Source organism: Anguilla anguilla, chromosome 7 (genome assembly GCF_013347855.1).
Source record: "Anguilla anguilla isolate fAngAng1 chromosome 7, fAngAng1.pri, whole genome shotgun sequence".
In the NCBI taxonomy this organism is placed as follows: Eukaryota; Metazoa; Chordata; class Actinopteri; order Anguilliformes; family Anguillidae; genus Anguilla; species Anguilla anguilla.
Window position 1 is genome coordinate 43,797,391 of NC_049207.1, and position 12,553 is coordinate 43,809,943.

At 40.8% G+C, this 12,553-nt stretch overlaps 1 protein-coding gene across 1 annotated transcript in view; it reads left to right on the plus strand.

The window, feature by feature from the left end:
• The window catches only part of tmtc2b (transmembrane O-mannosyltransferase targeting cadherins 2b), a 65,850-nt gene extending 55,789 nt beyond the window's left edge, over nt 1-10,061 (plus strand). Inside the window, exons 11-12 of the mRNA XM_035427298.1 lie at nt 2,837-2,900; nt 6,586-10,061. Of these exons, the coding sequence (XP_035283189.1) occupies nt 2,837-2,900; nt 6,586-6,765 (244 nt within the window). The 3' untranslated portion in view covers nt 6,766-10,061. The remainder of the gene's footprint in view (nt 1-2,836; nt 2,901-6,585) is intronic.
• Nucleotides 10,062-12,553: the final 2,492 nt, after the last annotated feature.

The window sequence follows — 12,553 nt, forward strand, 5'->3', positions numbered from 1 at the left end:
AAGTTAAGTGTGGAACTTGCGTAAGATAAGTGTGGGACTTGCGTAAGTTAAGTGTGGAAGTTGTGTAAGATAAGTGTGGAACTTGCCTAAGATAAGTGTGGAACATGCATAAGATACGTGTGGAACTTGCGTAAGTTAAGTGTGGAACTTTCGTAAGATAAGTGTGTAACTTGCGTAAGTTAAGTGTGGAAGTTGCATAAGATAAGTGTGGAAGTTGCGTAAGTGAAGTGTGGAAGTTGCGTAAGATAAGTGTGGAACTTGCCTAAGATAAGTGTGGAACATGCATAAGATAAGTGTGGAACTTGTGTAAGTTAAGTGTAGAACTTGCGTAAGATAAGTGTGGAACTTGCCTAAGATACATGTGGAACTTGTGTAAGACAAGTGTGGAAGTTATGGAAGTTATGTGTAGAAGTTATAGCATGCAGTTTCATATGTTACAGCGTATACATACCTGTATTTTAGAGCACATACCCTATCTGTATGTTACAGAACATGCATACCTGTATGTTAGAGCATATGCATTGCAGGTAACAGGTCTCTGTGAAAGGGTTCTTGACTGTTTAATTTGAGCTCATTTTGATTTGGGGTGACATCAGGAAATGGGCGTTAAAAGATTCTTCTCTCTTTGGTTTCCATTGAAACCAGGACTCTCCATTTCAATGAGGCTGTAATGTTTCATCTTCACTCTTCATTTCAAACCAAGGTGTTTTCAGGCTGATTTAGTTGTAATTTGTACATGTAGGGCCGGAACTCAAACTCTGAAACCTACTTATTCAACTTTTACTCAATTGTAAATTCTGCTGACCTGAATCTGTGACTCCACTGCAACAGGGAACAAGCAGCAAAAGAAGATGTCTAAATTTACACCCAGGGTTACAGCAAACAAAGTGTCCTCATCTGTCATACAGGAGCAGTCACCCTCTGCAAATCTCACTTTTCTGTTTTTCTGGGTCTCCAGTTTGCAGTGAGAATCACCTTGCTTGTATTAATACTGCTGGTTTTACATAGCCTACATTTAAAAAAAAAGTTAAACTCCATATTGATTCAGGTTTTTACTGGCATATACCACAACTACAATGGAATGTTTGCTCCCCACTCACTCGCACAGTGTAAGCATAAATACAAAGAAAATGCATATGCAAGGAAATTATAAAGCAATAAGTAATTAGTAGGGTAAACAAATTGAAGTACAGTACAGTAAAACTGACCAGTATAGTACAGTGTAGGTTAAAGTGCATTGTGCAATGTACTGTACAAATGAGTTGTAAGTCATATACGTTTTGACATAAGATTGAAGCGCAAGAGTCCTATGCTCACGTATATGAGTTTTTACAGTAAGACGTTGGATGTTATAGAATGTGGTATCTTTCATGCATCCATTACATGTTATGAAGACCTACAGGATAAAGCTATTTTTATATTGAATCGAAACACTGAGGTGTCATCTGAGAGGTGAGTTTTTGGACATTTGCAGAAGACAGCCAGTTATTAAATTGTTCCATAAACGTAACAATGAAAATAATTACTTTACTTTTTGAGGACCAAACTGGAATGACAAAATCAGGAAAAGGATGGGTTTGGCAAATTCTGCATGCAGTATGCGATAGCTATATGAAACAGATGTGGGTTGAGTCTAGGTCATTTATTATAAGATACTTAAATTTCCGCAGTGGTATGGAAGCTAGTTTTATCGTCATAATGATTGTTTTTGTCAGCTCATAATTAAAATGCAGTTTTAAAATGGTGTTCCTTTTCTCACTGAAATACTGTAATTACCATACTTATGACAGGCAGTATTTTTCTACCTTTTATGGCTTCTCCTGCTTGTTGTTTCTGTGGGGTTTTAACGGTTTCATAATGGGAGCTCATACAGTAGTTACTGTTATGGATGAAATGCAAATTGATCTGAACGAAAGTAGAGTTTGCTCCTTTTTAATCAACAATCCAGGAAATTTGCATTCATTTCAATAAGCATATCCCGTTGTGTCAGTAACTCTGTCTGCAGCGTAGATTTGCTGTTTTGTGCCTGTGTTTAAGAAAACAAATGTTCACATTACACACATCTCTGAGTGTATTCAAATAACACGTCTACATTAAACACGTCTGTAAGTGTGCGCATATATTAAACAAGTCGGTAAGCGTGGTTGTATTACACGTCTGTGTGCACATATTGCACACATCTGTAAGCATTTTTACATTATGCATGTCTTTAAACATGTGCATATATTACACACTTCTTTAAGTCTGCTCAAATTACACAGCCTGTAAGTGTGGTTACATATTACGCACATCTGTAAGCATGTTCGCATTACTTACTTCTGTAAGCCCGTTCACATAACACACGTCTGTAAGTATGTGCTGTCTGTGAGGTGGAGTTACGGCTGTTCAAGAGGGGCTGTAAATCACAGAGCCTAATTACTGTAAACATACTGAAACACACTTCCTGTCTGTGTGTTCCTGTTTCCTCCCTTCCCTTGTCTTCATCTTCTCGCTTCCCCCAGCTGCCGGCTTGTTTAGACGGGAGTGGGAAAGTCACACGCTGCCGAAGGGGTGTTTCCCTAACAACGGCGGCAGCAGTAAAAAAAAGGGCATTTATGTTGACAGCAGGAGCCAAGGGTCGTGACCTAGGAAGTGTTAAGATTGCCAGGCCTTGCTCAGCCTGGGGCAGAACTGTGATTCAGTGGAGAAATGTGCTTTCACTAGCTGTCCCCACAACAGAGTGGAAAACGACGCAGAACTTAAACTAACCGCTCTGCTAAATGCCTCTGTTCTCAATGCTACTCTTTTGAATGCGGCTCTTGCTGAACAATAGCTTTTTGGTGCTTTCTCTCTACAGACAAGCTGGCCTCAACGATGCAGCCGAGAAGTATTATGGAGTAGCGGCAAGCCTGCGGCCTGATGTGAGTATAGCGCAAACCGTCTGCGCAGTTACTGTCTGCGTAGCTCTGTCTGTGTGACTCAGTCTGCGCAAACTGTCTACACAGTTACTGTCTCTGCAGCTCTGTCTGTGTGAATCTGTCTGCGCAAACCGCCTGCACAGTTACTGTCTGCGCAGCTCTGTCTGTGCAGCTCTGTCTGCGCAATTACAGTCTGCACAGTTGTGTTTATGGCACTGCCCCAGAGTTTCATCAGCGACAGCAATTATTGCTTGGGTGTAGAAAACGATATTGTTGGCTATGAAAGGAATCAACGTGTTTGCAAAAACATCAGTCAAAGACTTGAAAGGAAAGGTGTGAACGATTTTGTGGAAGGCCATTTATAAAGAGAGCTGCAGCAATGACGCCTGTCCTTGGTTTTAAAATTGAGTGGGTCTGGCAACCTGCCCTATGTGGCTGTTCTTGGTGGAGAGGGAGAGGTTGCCATTATTAATTTAACAAGCAATACAAGCCTGGCAAATCTCCCATTGCCTTCAACATCTAATGCTTTTCCAATGGGCCATGCTGTAATTGAAAGCGTTATATCCATTTATGATGGCAGATTTGGCTGTGCAATGTCTCATTTCTGCTTTGCTTTGAGGCCTCATCCTTGATATTTCAAGGGAAGGCAGTGGAAGGACCAAGCCCCGGTCTGTGTTTAAAAGGTTAAAGTCAGTCATCTGTGAATAATAAAACTTCCCTTTTCTAAGGTGGATTTATGTACCCAGTTAACCAAGACTGTGAAAATGCAAAGCTTCTTGGACTAATTGTGGAAGAGCTCAGTGATCCAAAACGGAGACATTTATTTCTGTGGACATCGTAACTGTTTTTCTTTGAGCTTTTAGCCAGTAAATAATGATCATACTGGCCACATCAGCAGTCTGTGCAGTCCTTTTGTATAAGTACAGTTTAAAAGCAACACTTACTCTCAGGCAAGGATTCTCACTTTATAACTGCACATTCATGTCTCAAATCAGGCCCTCATCTGTATGTCTGCGTGTTTCAATTAAATGCATTTTCATCATTATCAGAAGCTCATTAGCATGGCCTTATTAGCTCCGCCCCCCCGCTGTGACAGATTGTGAGGTTGTGTTTTTTTATGTGGTTTATTAAATGTGTTTTGCAGCTGTGATGCTGTAGGGCTGTAACTATGGAGGTACTTCAGTCTACAAAAAGTAGTGAAAAACAAAAAACTTTTTTTTGGTCCCCTCATTTTAATCAGTATCAGATTTATCCCCTGATTGGGCTATAGGAGCTATAAAATAAATGAGTAAATAAATAAATATAATAATAATAAGGTGGAAGTACTGTTAATTCAAACATAAATAATTAATTCATGCTCATAATTAATTTATGTTTTTACACATGTTGGACAAAATTCACCCTTGATGTTACCTTGTTACACCAACACTCACTTATTTAATCATTGTTTATAAAAGGACTGTTTTTTATGCATATCAGTTAAATTGGTCCCAGAACATCATTCAGAGGTTTGACCACCTATTGGAAGGTGAAAGTTGGGATAATATGATACTTAGTTTTACTAATTTGAGTCACAGTTTTATAGTATTGTAGGTGAATGTGTGTGTGTGTGAGAGAGAGAGAGAGAGAGAGTGCTAGGGGTTGAGTGCAGGGGTGATTGAGTGTTGGGTGCTGAGTGCTGGGGGTTGAGTGATAGGGGTTGCGTGCTGGGGCGGTTGAGTTTCTGAGTGCTGGGGGGGTTGGGTGCTGGGGGTTGGAGTGCCACCCCTATATTGAATGTGTACACTTATGGCCATCTGCCACAGCTAGGACAATAGGAACAAGGGGACATAGGGAATATGGTAGGAGTTATAACATTGTGCATAGAGTGCAGAGGTAAGAAGGCCTGTGTGTACACTCACACCAACACTCCTCTTAGCATAGCTAAGTCCTATACTGTGTTTACACACTTCAGTTTTTCCTCAATTTCTGACTTAAAGTTTTAAAATTAGCCATGCTAATATAAGCATTACGCAATGATATGTAAAGAATATGTAAATTTACCAGCCTGAAAGCGGGTTTCTCTGCCTTCATTACTGCCATTTCACACTGAAGCTGTTAGCCATCCGCGTCCCATTGAAGCGGAGAGGACCGTGACCTTTACACGCTAACCGAGCTTTCTGTGCTAATGCACGAGCGTTGACACGTTTCCCCCTGCAGGGATTGCATGTAGCCCATGGGTTGCTGGGGGTGACCTGCGGTCCTGCAGGAGCGCATTAGCAGGGATGCGGCTCATTGCTCAAATGTCAAACATAAACAGATGCAGTATCATCATCCAATTAGGCCCTCTGACCGATAGCGAATCAGTAATTACTAAGATCGGTCGGTAACGATTTTGCCAGCCTGACAGCCTTTCATCTATGTTTCAGAGCATTTTAAATCTATTTGTTTGTTCAATGGAGCAGCCTGTATTTTTATTCAATAGGTGTGTATTGAGCATCTGAATGAAGGCAACCCTCTGTAATGTCGATTATTCCCAAAGGACCCTACGATTCCTCTTCACAGCAGAGACAGGAAAAGTAATCAAACCCTGAGTCCCTCTTCAAAGAGTCCAGAGACCGGCATGGTCTCACATACAAAGCAGAGCTCAGAGACGCACTATTGCCACCATGCTAACAAAACCACACGAACCTAGCGCCTCCATGCTAATAACAGCACACTAACCTAGCGCCTTCGTACTAACAATACCACACTAACCTTATCGTCTCCATGCTAACATAACACCACATTAAATTGTTATAACATGTTAATGTAACACCACACTAAAATAGCACTACCGTGCTAACATGACACCCCACCAGCATAGCGCCTTCATCATAATATTTTAGGTATATTGTAAATAAATAATGTAATGTAATATTACATATGCTGTATATACACACATACACAGAATGACATAGTTATATGAATATGTCAATTTGCAAAGGCAAATGTTAAAACAATGTTTTATTCAGATAGGGGTCCCATTCCCTACCCCCCCCCCCCCCATGGTTAAGTAAATAATCACCACACTTTCCCTCTTATCTGCATATGGTTTGTTTGTTCCACTGAAAATATTTTCTTCTATGAATTATTGATGGAGAAATCTAGGCAGGAGATGGATTCATCCTTTCAGCGCTCATGACTTTATAATTCACATTATTTATTAGCATACTGATGTGTGAATGTTGGTAAAATAATCTTGGCTATTGGGGATTGGGGAAATTAATAGCAGTAGTACAGCCATAGTGAACTATGTCCACCTGTGTGCACAGCTGCATGCTTGCGTGTGTGTGCCTGTGTGTATAACTGTATTTGTGAATAACTGTGTAGTTGTGTGTGTATAACTATTTGTAACTGTTTGTGTATAGCTGTGTGTTTGTTTGTAGCTGTGTGTGTGGTTGTGTGTGTATATCACTGTGTTTGTGTATAACTGTGTTTGCTTGTAAGTGTGTGTGTGTTTGAGTGGAAGAGAATATAACTATGTTTGTGTATTACTGTGTGTAACTCAGGGTATCACTCTGTGTATGACTGTATTTGTGTGTAAGTGTATATATAACTGCTTGTGTGTATAACTGTGTTTGTGTGTAATTCTGTGTGTGTAACTGAGTGTGTGCAGTTCTGTGTGTAGAACTGTATTTGTATGTAACTGTGTGTGTGTGTGTTTCAGTACCCTGCTGCTCTAATGAACCTGGGGGCCATCTTGCACCTGAATGGGAAGCTACCGAGGGCTGAGGCCAATTACCTGCGTGCGCTGCAACTCAAACCCGATGATGTCATCACGCAATCCAACCTGCGCAAACTCTGGAACATCATGGAGAAGCAGGGCCTCAAAACCATGGGACCCTAGGTCTGAACACCACATGGCCCCAAGTCTGAACACTATGGGACCCTGAGTCTGAACCCCACTGGGCCTGAACACCATGGGGCCCCAAGCCTGAATACCACAGTGCCCCAAGTCTGAACACCACAGACCCTGAGTCTGAACACTATGGAGCCCCAAGTCTGAACACCACAGACCCTGAGTCTGAACACTACGGAGCCCCAAGTCTGAACACCACAGGGCCTCGAGTCTGAACACTATGGTGCCCATGACTCCAAACAACTTGGATCCCTGGGTTTGTCTCTGTCTCTGTCTGTGATTCTTCATGGCTCTTAGCTCCTCCACGCTGAGGTCTGTCTTTCCAGTGCAGAGGTCAAAGATGCTATTTAGGCATTCCTTTTTAGAATCAGAATCAAGTGTAGCAACAGGACCTTCTACTTTACTCCCTCAGTTCTGAACCTGGACTACCTGTCCTAGGTCTGGCAGTAAAGTCCATTTGAGTTTGTCTTCTATGTTCAGAGGATATTTGGGCTGAAGTGTGTTGTGGGTCAGTGTGAGAACAGCAGGCTGAAATTAGAAGCCTGAGGACAGCTGTGTTTAGATTTGTGTCTCGCTCATGCAATGTTGTTGGGTTAGTGCTTCACTCATACAGTTCTGTTGGGTTGGTGTCTCAATCATACGGTTCTGTTGGGTTGGTGTCTCACTCATATGGTTCTGTTAGGTTGGAGTCACACTTATGCAGTTCTGTTGGGTTGGTGTCTCACTCATACGGTTCTGTTGGGTTGGTGTCTCACTCATATGGTTCTGTTGGATTGGTGTCACTCGTGGTTCTGTTGGGTTGGTGTGTCACTCATGCAGTGCTGTTGGGGTTACAGCATAGATATGAGCATGTGCCATTCTCGTTAGGGTTTCAAATGAAAATATTGACAAATTTCATGATGCCATTCTTAGCCTTTCATGTATATACACACTGATCTACAGCATTAAAAACAACACACATCAGGTGTATTATACCCAGGAGAGCTGTCAGAACATAAATATGATTCAGTGTTGGTGCAACTTGAGCTCTATAGTGGATATGTCTGTGAGCTCTAAAGTGGATATGATCTCACTTTTGGCTGATTAGATTCCACCTGAAGAGAACAGGCTGCTGGATTTGTATGTGGATAAAACAGTGGATTTAGAAAAGAACATAATCAACTAAGTTTCTTTATCCTGCTGCAATGGACTGATGTCACCATCCCCTAATACTGTACACACTATCAGACTTCCTCTGACAGATATCTGTTTCTAAGGTACATTACCTGCTAGGAACTCTTTCACCTGCCCTAGAGTGCATCCACACGCTCTGTTATGAATGATGTGTATGTCTTTGAAGTTTTACCAAATATGTATGTAGCGCGGTGAAGAAATTACTGCTGACATTTCATAGAGTGGTTATTTATTTTTGAGCAGAAAGGTTAGATGTCTGAGGTCCACTCTGCCTTATCGCTTCACAGAAAGATGCTGAACTCCATTGTCACAGTTGGCCTGGTAGCCTGTTAAAACGCAGTACTTCACCCCCCAGAAGAGAACTGAACACCATACACCTCTGCCTCTGTGTCCTAGCAACAGCTGTACTCTGAAAGTGCACCTAAGGTACTACCTGTCCAATGGGCATGAGAATGCTGCTTAGCTGGTTTTGATGAGTATTGAGGACTTATCTCCTGTTAATTGTGCAGAATGTTCCAGACACAAGCGCCGGGTGTTTAACAGAAACCAAATATACACGCCTACAACATCTGCCTTTCTTTCGATACTGCACAACCACAGGCATATTTTTCATTTGTGATGGACTCTTTAAATGTGTATTGGTTTGTTTGATACTTTAATTCATTTATATTGTTGTGCGTAAAGAAACCTTAATATATATTTTAAACAATTGCATTATGGGAAAGAAAAGCCCAAGTTTGAAAAGGGAGTGTACACACAAGCCCTTCCCTGGCCCACTGTGTGATCCAAGAACCTGTTAGATAATGACCCTCATAGACCCAACCCTCTCCCAAGATTTGGTACTTGGGTGTTTTAATTTGCGTATGTTACTGTTGTAGAGTGTGAGTCATTTCCAGTATTTAGCCACATTAAGCATGGATTGGGCACAGCCCAATAGTACAGTATCAGGAATATTTCTTTGGAAGTAAGAAAGCTATTTCTTAAGATAAGAGTAATGTTGTATATTATTTGTATTTTTAATTCTTTTGAAATTATTTGATTTCATTTTACTCTTAACTTATTTCTGTGTGTTAATGTGGCTAACAAAACAGCTGGCACTGTGACGCATCTTAAAATGTTTTCAAAAGAGAATTTATAACACAGCTTCAGTGCAAACTGGTTATTGAAATATCCCCTTTTGTCGAATGAGTAGCGATTATGCAGGAATGCAGTAAAATACTGGTTGAGGTTGGCTTTGCATATAAATGGTGACCAGCTTCAGTATGCTTCTGACCCTGTCTGTCTCATTCTGCTTCACCATCAGGGAGAAGATATGGGCTTGATATACAAACACATTCAGTTTTAGATGAAAATGATTAATAATATATAAAATATACTTTGTATTTTGGAGATGGGCCTCTTTAAGTTAATGTGGATAAAAATATGAAGTACCGAGGCACAGTTCCGGAATGTTCCAGATCTGTTGTCACAATTAGCTAAAATATTGACTTGCTAAAGCTTACATGCAATCATTTAATTGCCCTGGTGATAAAACGGTGAACACACAAATGGGAGAAGGATGAAATTTCCTGTTACTGACCAACAAGTCTAATCACAGCCTTCAGAAGGTAGTACTGTAAGTCATGATTACTGTGTGACGCGTTCATGTTGTATTCTTTTATTACGTCTAATACCTGTGGTCTGTGCACAGCCTCGCCTGTACTTTATATTTTCCCATAAGCTCAGCGGTAACCGTGGATGCGCACGGCTGCGGACGCTGCGCTCGTTTTCAGGCGGTGCGCGGCATCGACCTTGGCTGCCGCGGTGGACTACCTTCAGCCCCGCGCAGAGCTCACTGGGTCCTGCGCAGGTTCCGTTCGAGAAGGAAACGAACCCCTCACGATGTGTCTCCGCTCAGGGATTTCAAACAGCGGGTTGTCGCGGGTTTGCGCTCACGCGACATTCGGAGAGTTTGCTAAATTGAAAGTTTTATTTTTTGAAAACTGTTGTATTTGAATAAATTATCGAAATTTGTAGCATTTCCTTTTTTTGTATTAAAATAGCAGATACGCCAGACGAGGCTTCCCCAAAATGTTGCTTTTTCCACAATAAATTCATGGTGACAAACTGAGTATTTCCTGTGTTCTGCACTTTTAAGATGACCTCCATTGCTTGGATACTCCTGTGGCTTTCTACTTAATCAAACTTTTGGAATGAAAACGCTTTGACATCAAAAGAACCAAAATAACCAACAGTTAAATAATCAATTTTACTCTTCCTTCTCATTTGAATGCTCTCTGAGAAGCAGTGTAGCATAATGCTAATGGCACTGAGCCTGTAAGTTCATTGCTTGGCTGCAGGTGGGACACTTCCCTTGGAAACCCTTCATTTCTTCAGAATATCTAGCCATATAAATGGACTGCATGTTAAAATAGAAGAGTGTTAGCTATGTATGTCTGCAGACTGAAGCAGAACCTGGTCTTTGCAGGTGCACATCATCATCATCATCACTGAAGCACAGGCAAGTTCTTCACAAGTTTTATCAGTCCAGTCTGCTGTATGATGGTGTGAATTATAAAGCAAATGCAATCAAACTGATGAAGATACTGGCTTTAATAATCTATACAGAATGGAGGCGAGTGATCTGTAAGCACTGACACAAGAATGCTGTCTGTTTCCTGTTATAATACATGTGGATGGGGTATTAGCAGAGGTCAGTCATATACTTCATTAGACATTCTGACTGCAAAAAGCTTTTCTAGATTTCCAGCTGTGCTGATTTTGCGGCTGTACAATCTGTTCGCAATTCTATTCTGATAGAAAACAAAAGAATTAATGAGGCCGCAGAAAATGTATCATGTTGACATTGTGCAGTTTTAATCACGTGACTAATACAATTGGAGTTGCACATGCGAATTGGACAGTTCATTAAGGGAAGACGGCTTTCTACCTTAGAAGTTTTGCTTTGTACATGTATTCTATGCAGGATTATTTCAATCAGATGGTAATTCTGGGAAGTCTGGTGGTAAACAGAGCTTCTCTGTGCACTTAATAATGCCAGTGCTTTGCTTGTTTTGCTTATTATTCCAACGCTATTGAGTTTCCCTCCTGTAAAACCAGAAAAAGATTCACTATTCGAAGTGTCCATTATCCAGACACGGAGTTTGGCACAAAGCAGTTAGAAATGAATTCATATATTGAGGTTGTTGGAGGTCATCAGAGAAGAATAACACAGGGGTTCAAATCCTCATACAATGCTTCTCAGAACTGCTTTGTCTTGCAGTCTTTTGTGTGGAGAGCCTTGAGTTTGCAGCATCAAATGATGACCACTGTGAGCCAGTCAGAAGAATGTTCCCATCAGGTCTGTGTAGGCATTGTGCATTCCAGCTCCTATATCTAAAATATGTTTAAAATATGACAACGTTACTCTGTTAGGGAGTGTTAACTAATCAGTGTTTTAATCACTGCAACATTCTGCATACCACAGTGTTAGAAAATATATGGTATACAATCTTGTCATGCTAAATGAAAATTTGAAGATGAAAATTTTTACATTATTGTGGCAGTGTACTAAAAGCCAGTGTGTTCCTTTACTGTTTTTAATCTATTTTCTTCTGCTGTTTTTGAATCATTTCTGTGTATATCCAAGCTTTCTCAGTGAAAACCTTCATTTTTCATACACAAGCACAGCAGTCATATCTTCTCACTTCACACCATGTTTTCACTTACCTGCTGTACAAGCGATCAGCTGGTTCAATATCTCAGCGTCGATATAAATGATCATTCCTTTACTCTTTCATACATACTTTCGTGTAAACTACAGTTAATACTTTAAAAATAAAGCTTCTTACGTGTTATTTTTGAGCTGTACTAAAGCTGTCAGCACAGTTAGAGATGGTGCAATAATTCTGAATCTCGGCAAATGTTCAGGGTATTTACTCAGCCCTTTCGCAGATCGTAAAATTCCTCGACTGCCTGTATACCTTTCAACATGTTAAGTGTTTACTCGCCACTTCTAAATCTTTCCCGATGATGCCTAATAGAAAAAACGAAAGAGAAAAATGAAACCAGAGATCTGGATGGTGACTTCAGCTGGTCAGTGGTAGAGAGCCTGATGGAGTTCTGTGTAAACTTCTCACAACTGTCCTCATTTGAACATGAAAATAAATTCTAGTCATAAATTCAGGGATATAAGCATGGTACACATGAAATATTTAGGAAATGATTCCATTTCTGTGCAGTTCCTAATTTGCTAAGTATTGGCTTTTTTTCCCCTTTAATGAATCCACTTTAATAAACACCAGTGATGCCTGCTTTCTCTTAAGCATAAGTAAAGGTGTTTGCATATCACATTTCTCTCCCATGTGAGAACTCTTCAGTCAAATCCATTCAGGCAACAAGACCATTTGGACCACAGCACACAGTCTGAATGGTCCCTGGTTTCCTCACTGACCACTGTTTCAGCATTAGCCAATAGCCTTTCTGTGTTATATCAGCAGCTATCGCGACGGACAGCAGGTTTTCAGACTGACAAGATGTCGCCATTTATGATATTAATCCAGCTCATAAGGACAGCACGGCCTGTAAAAATCACACTTACCGAACGATGCAGAATGCTGGATGA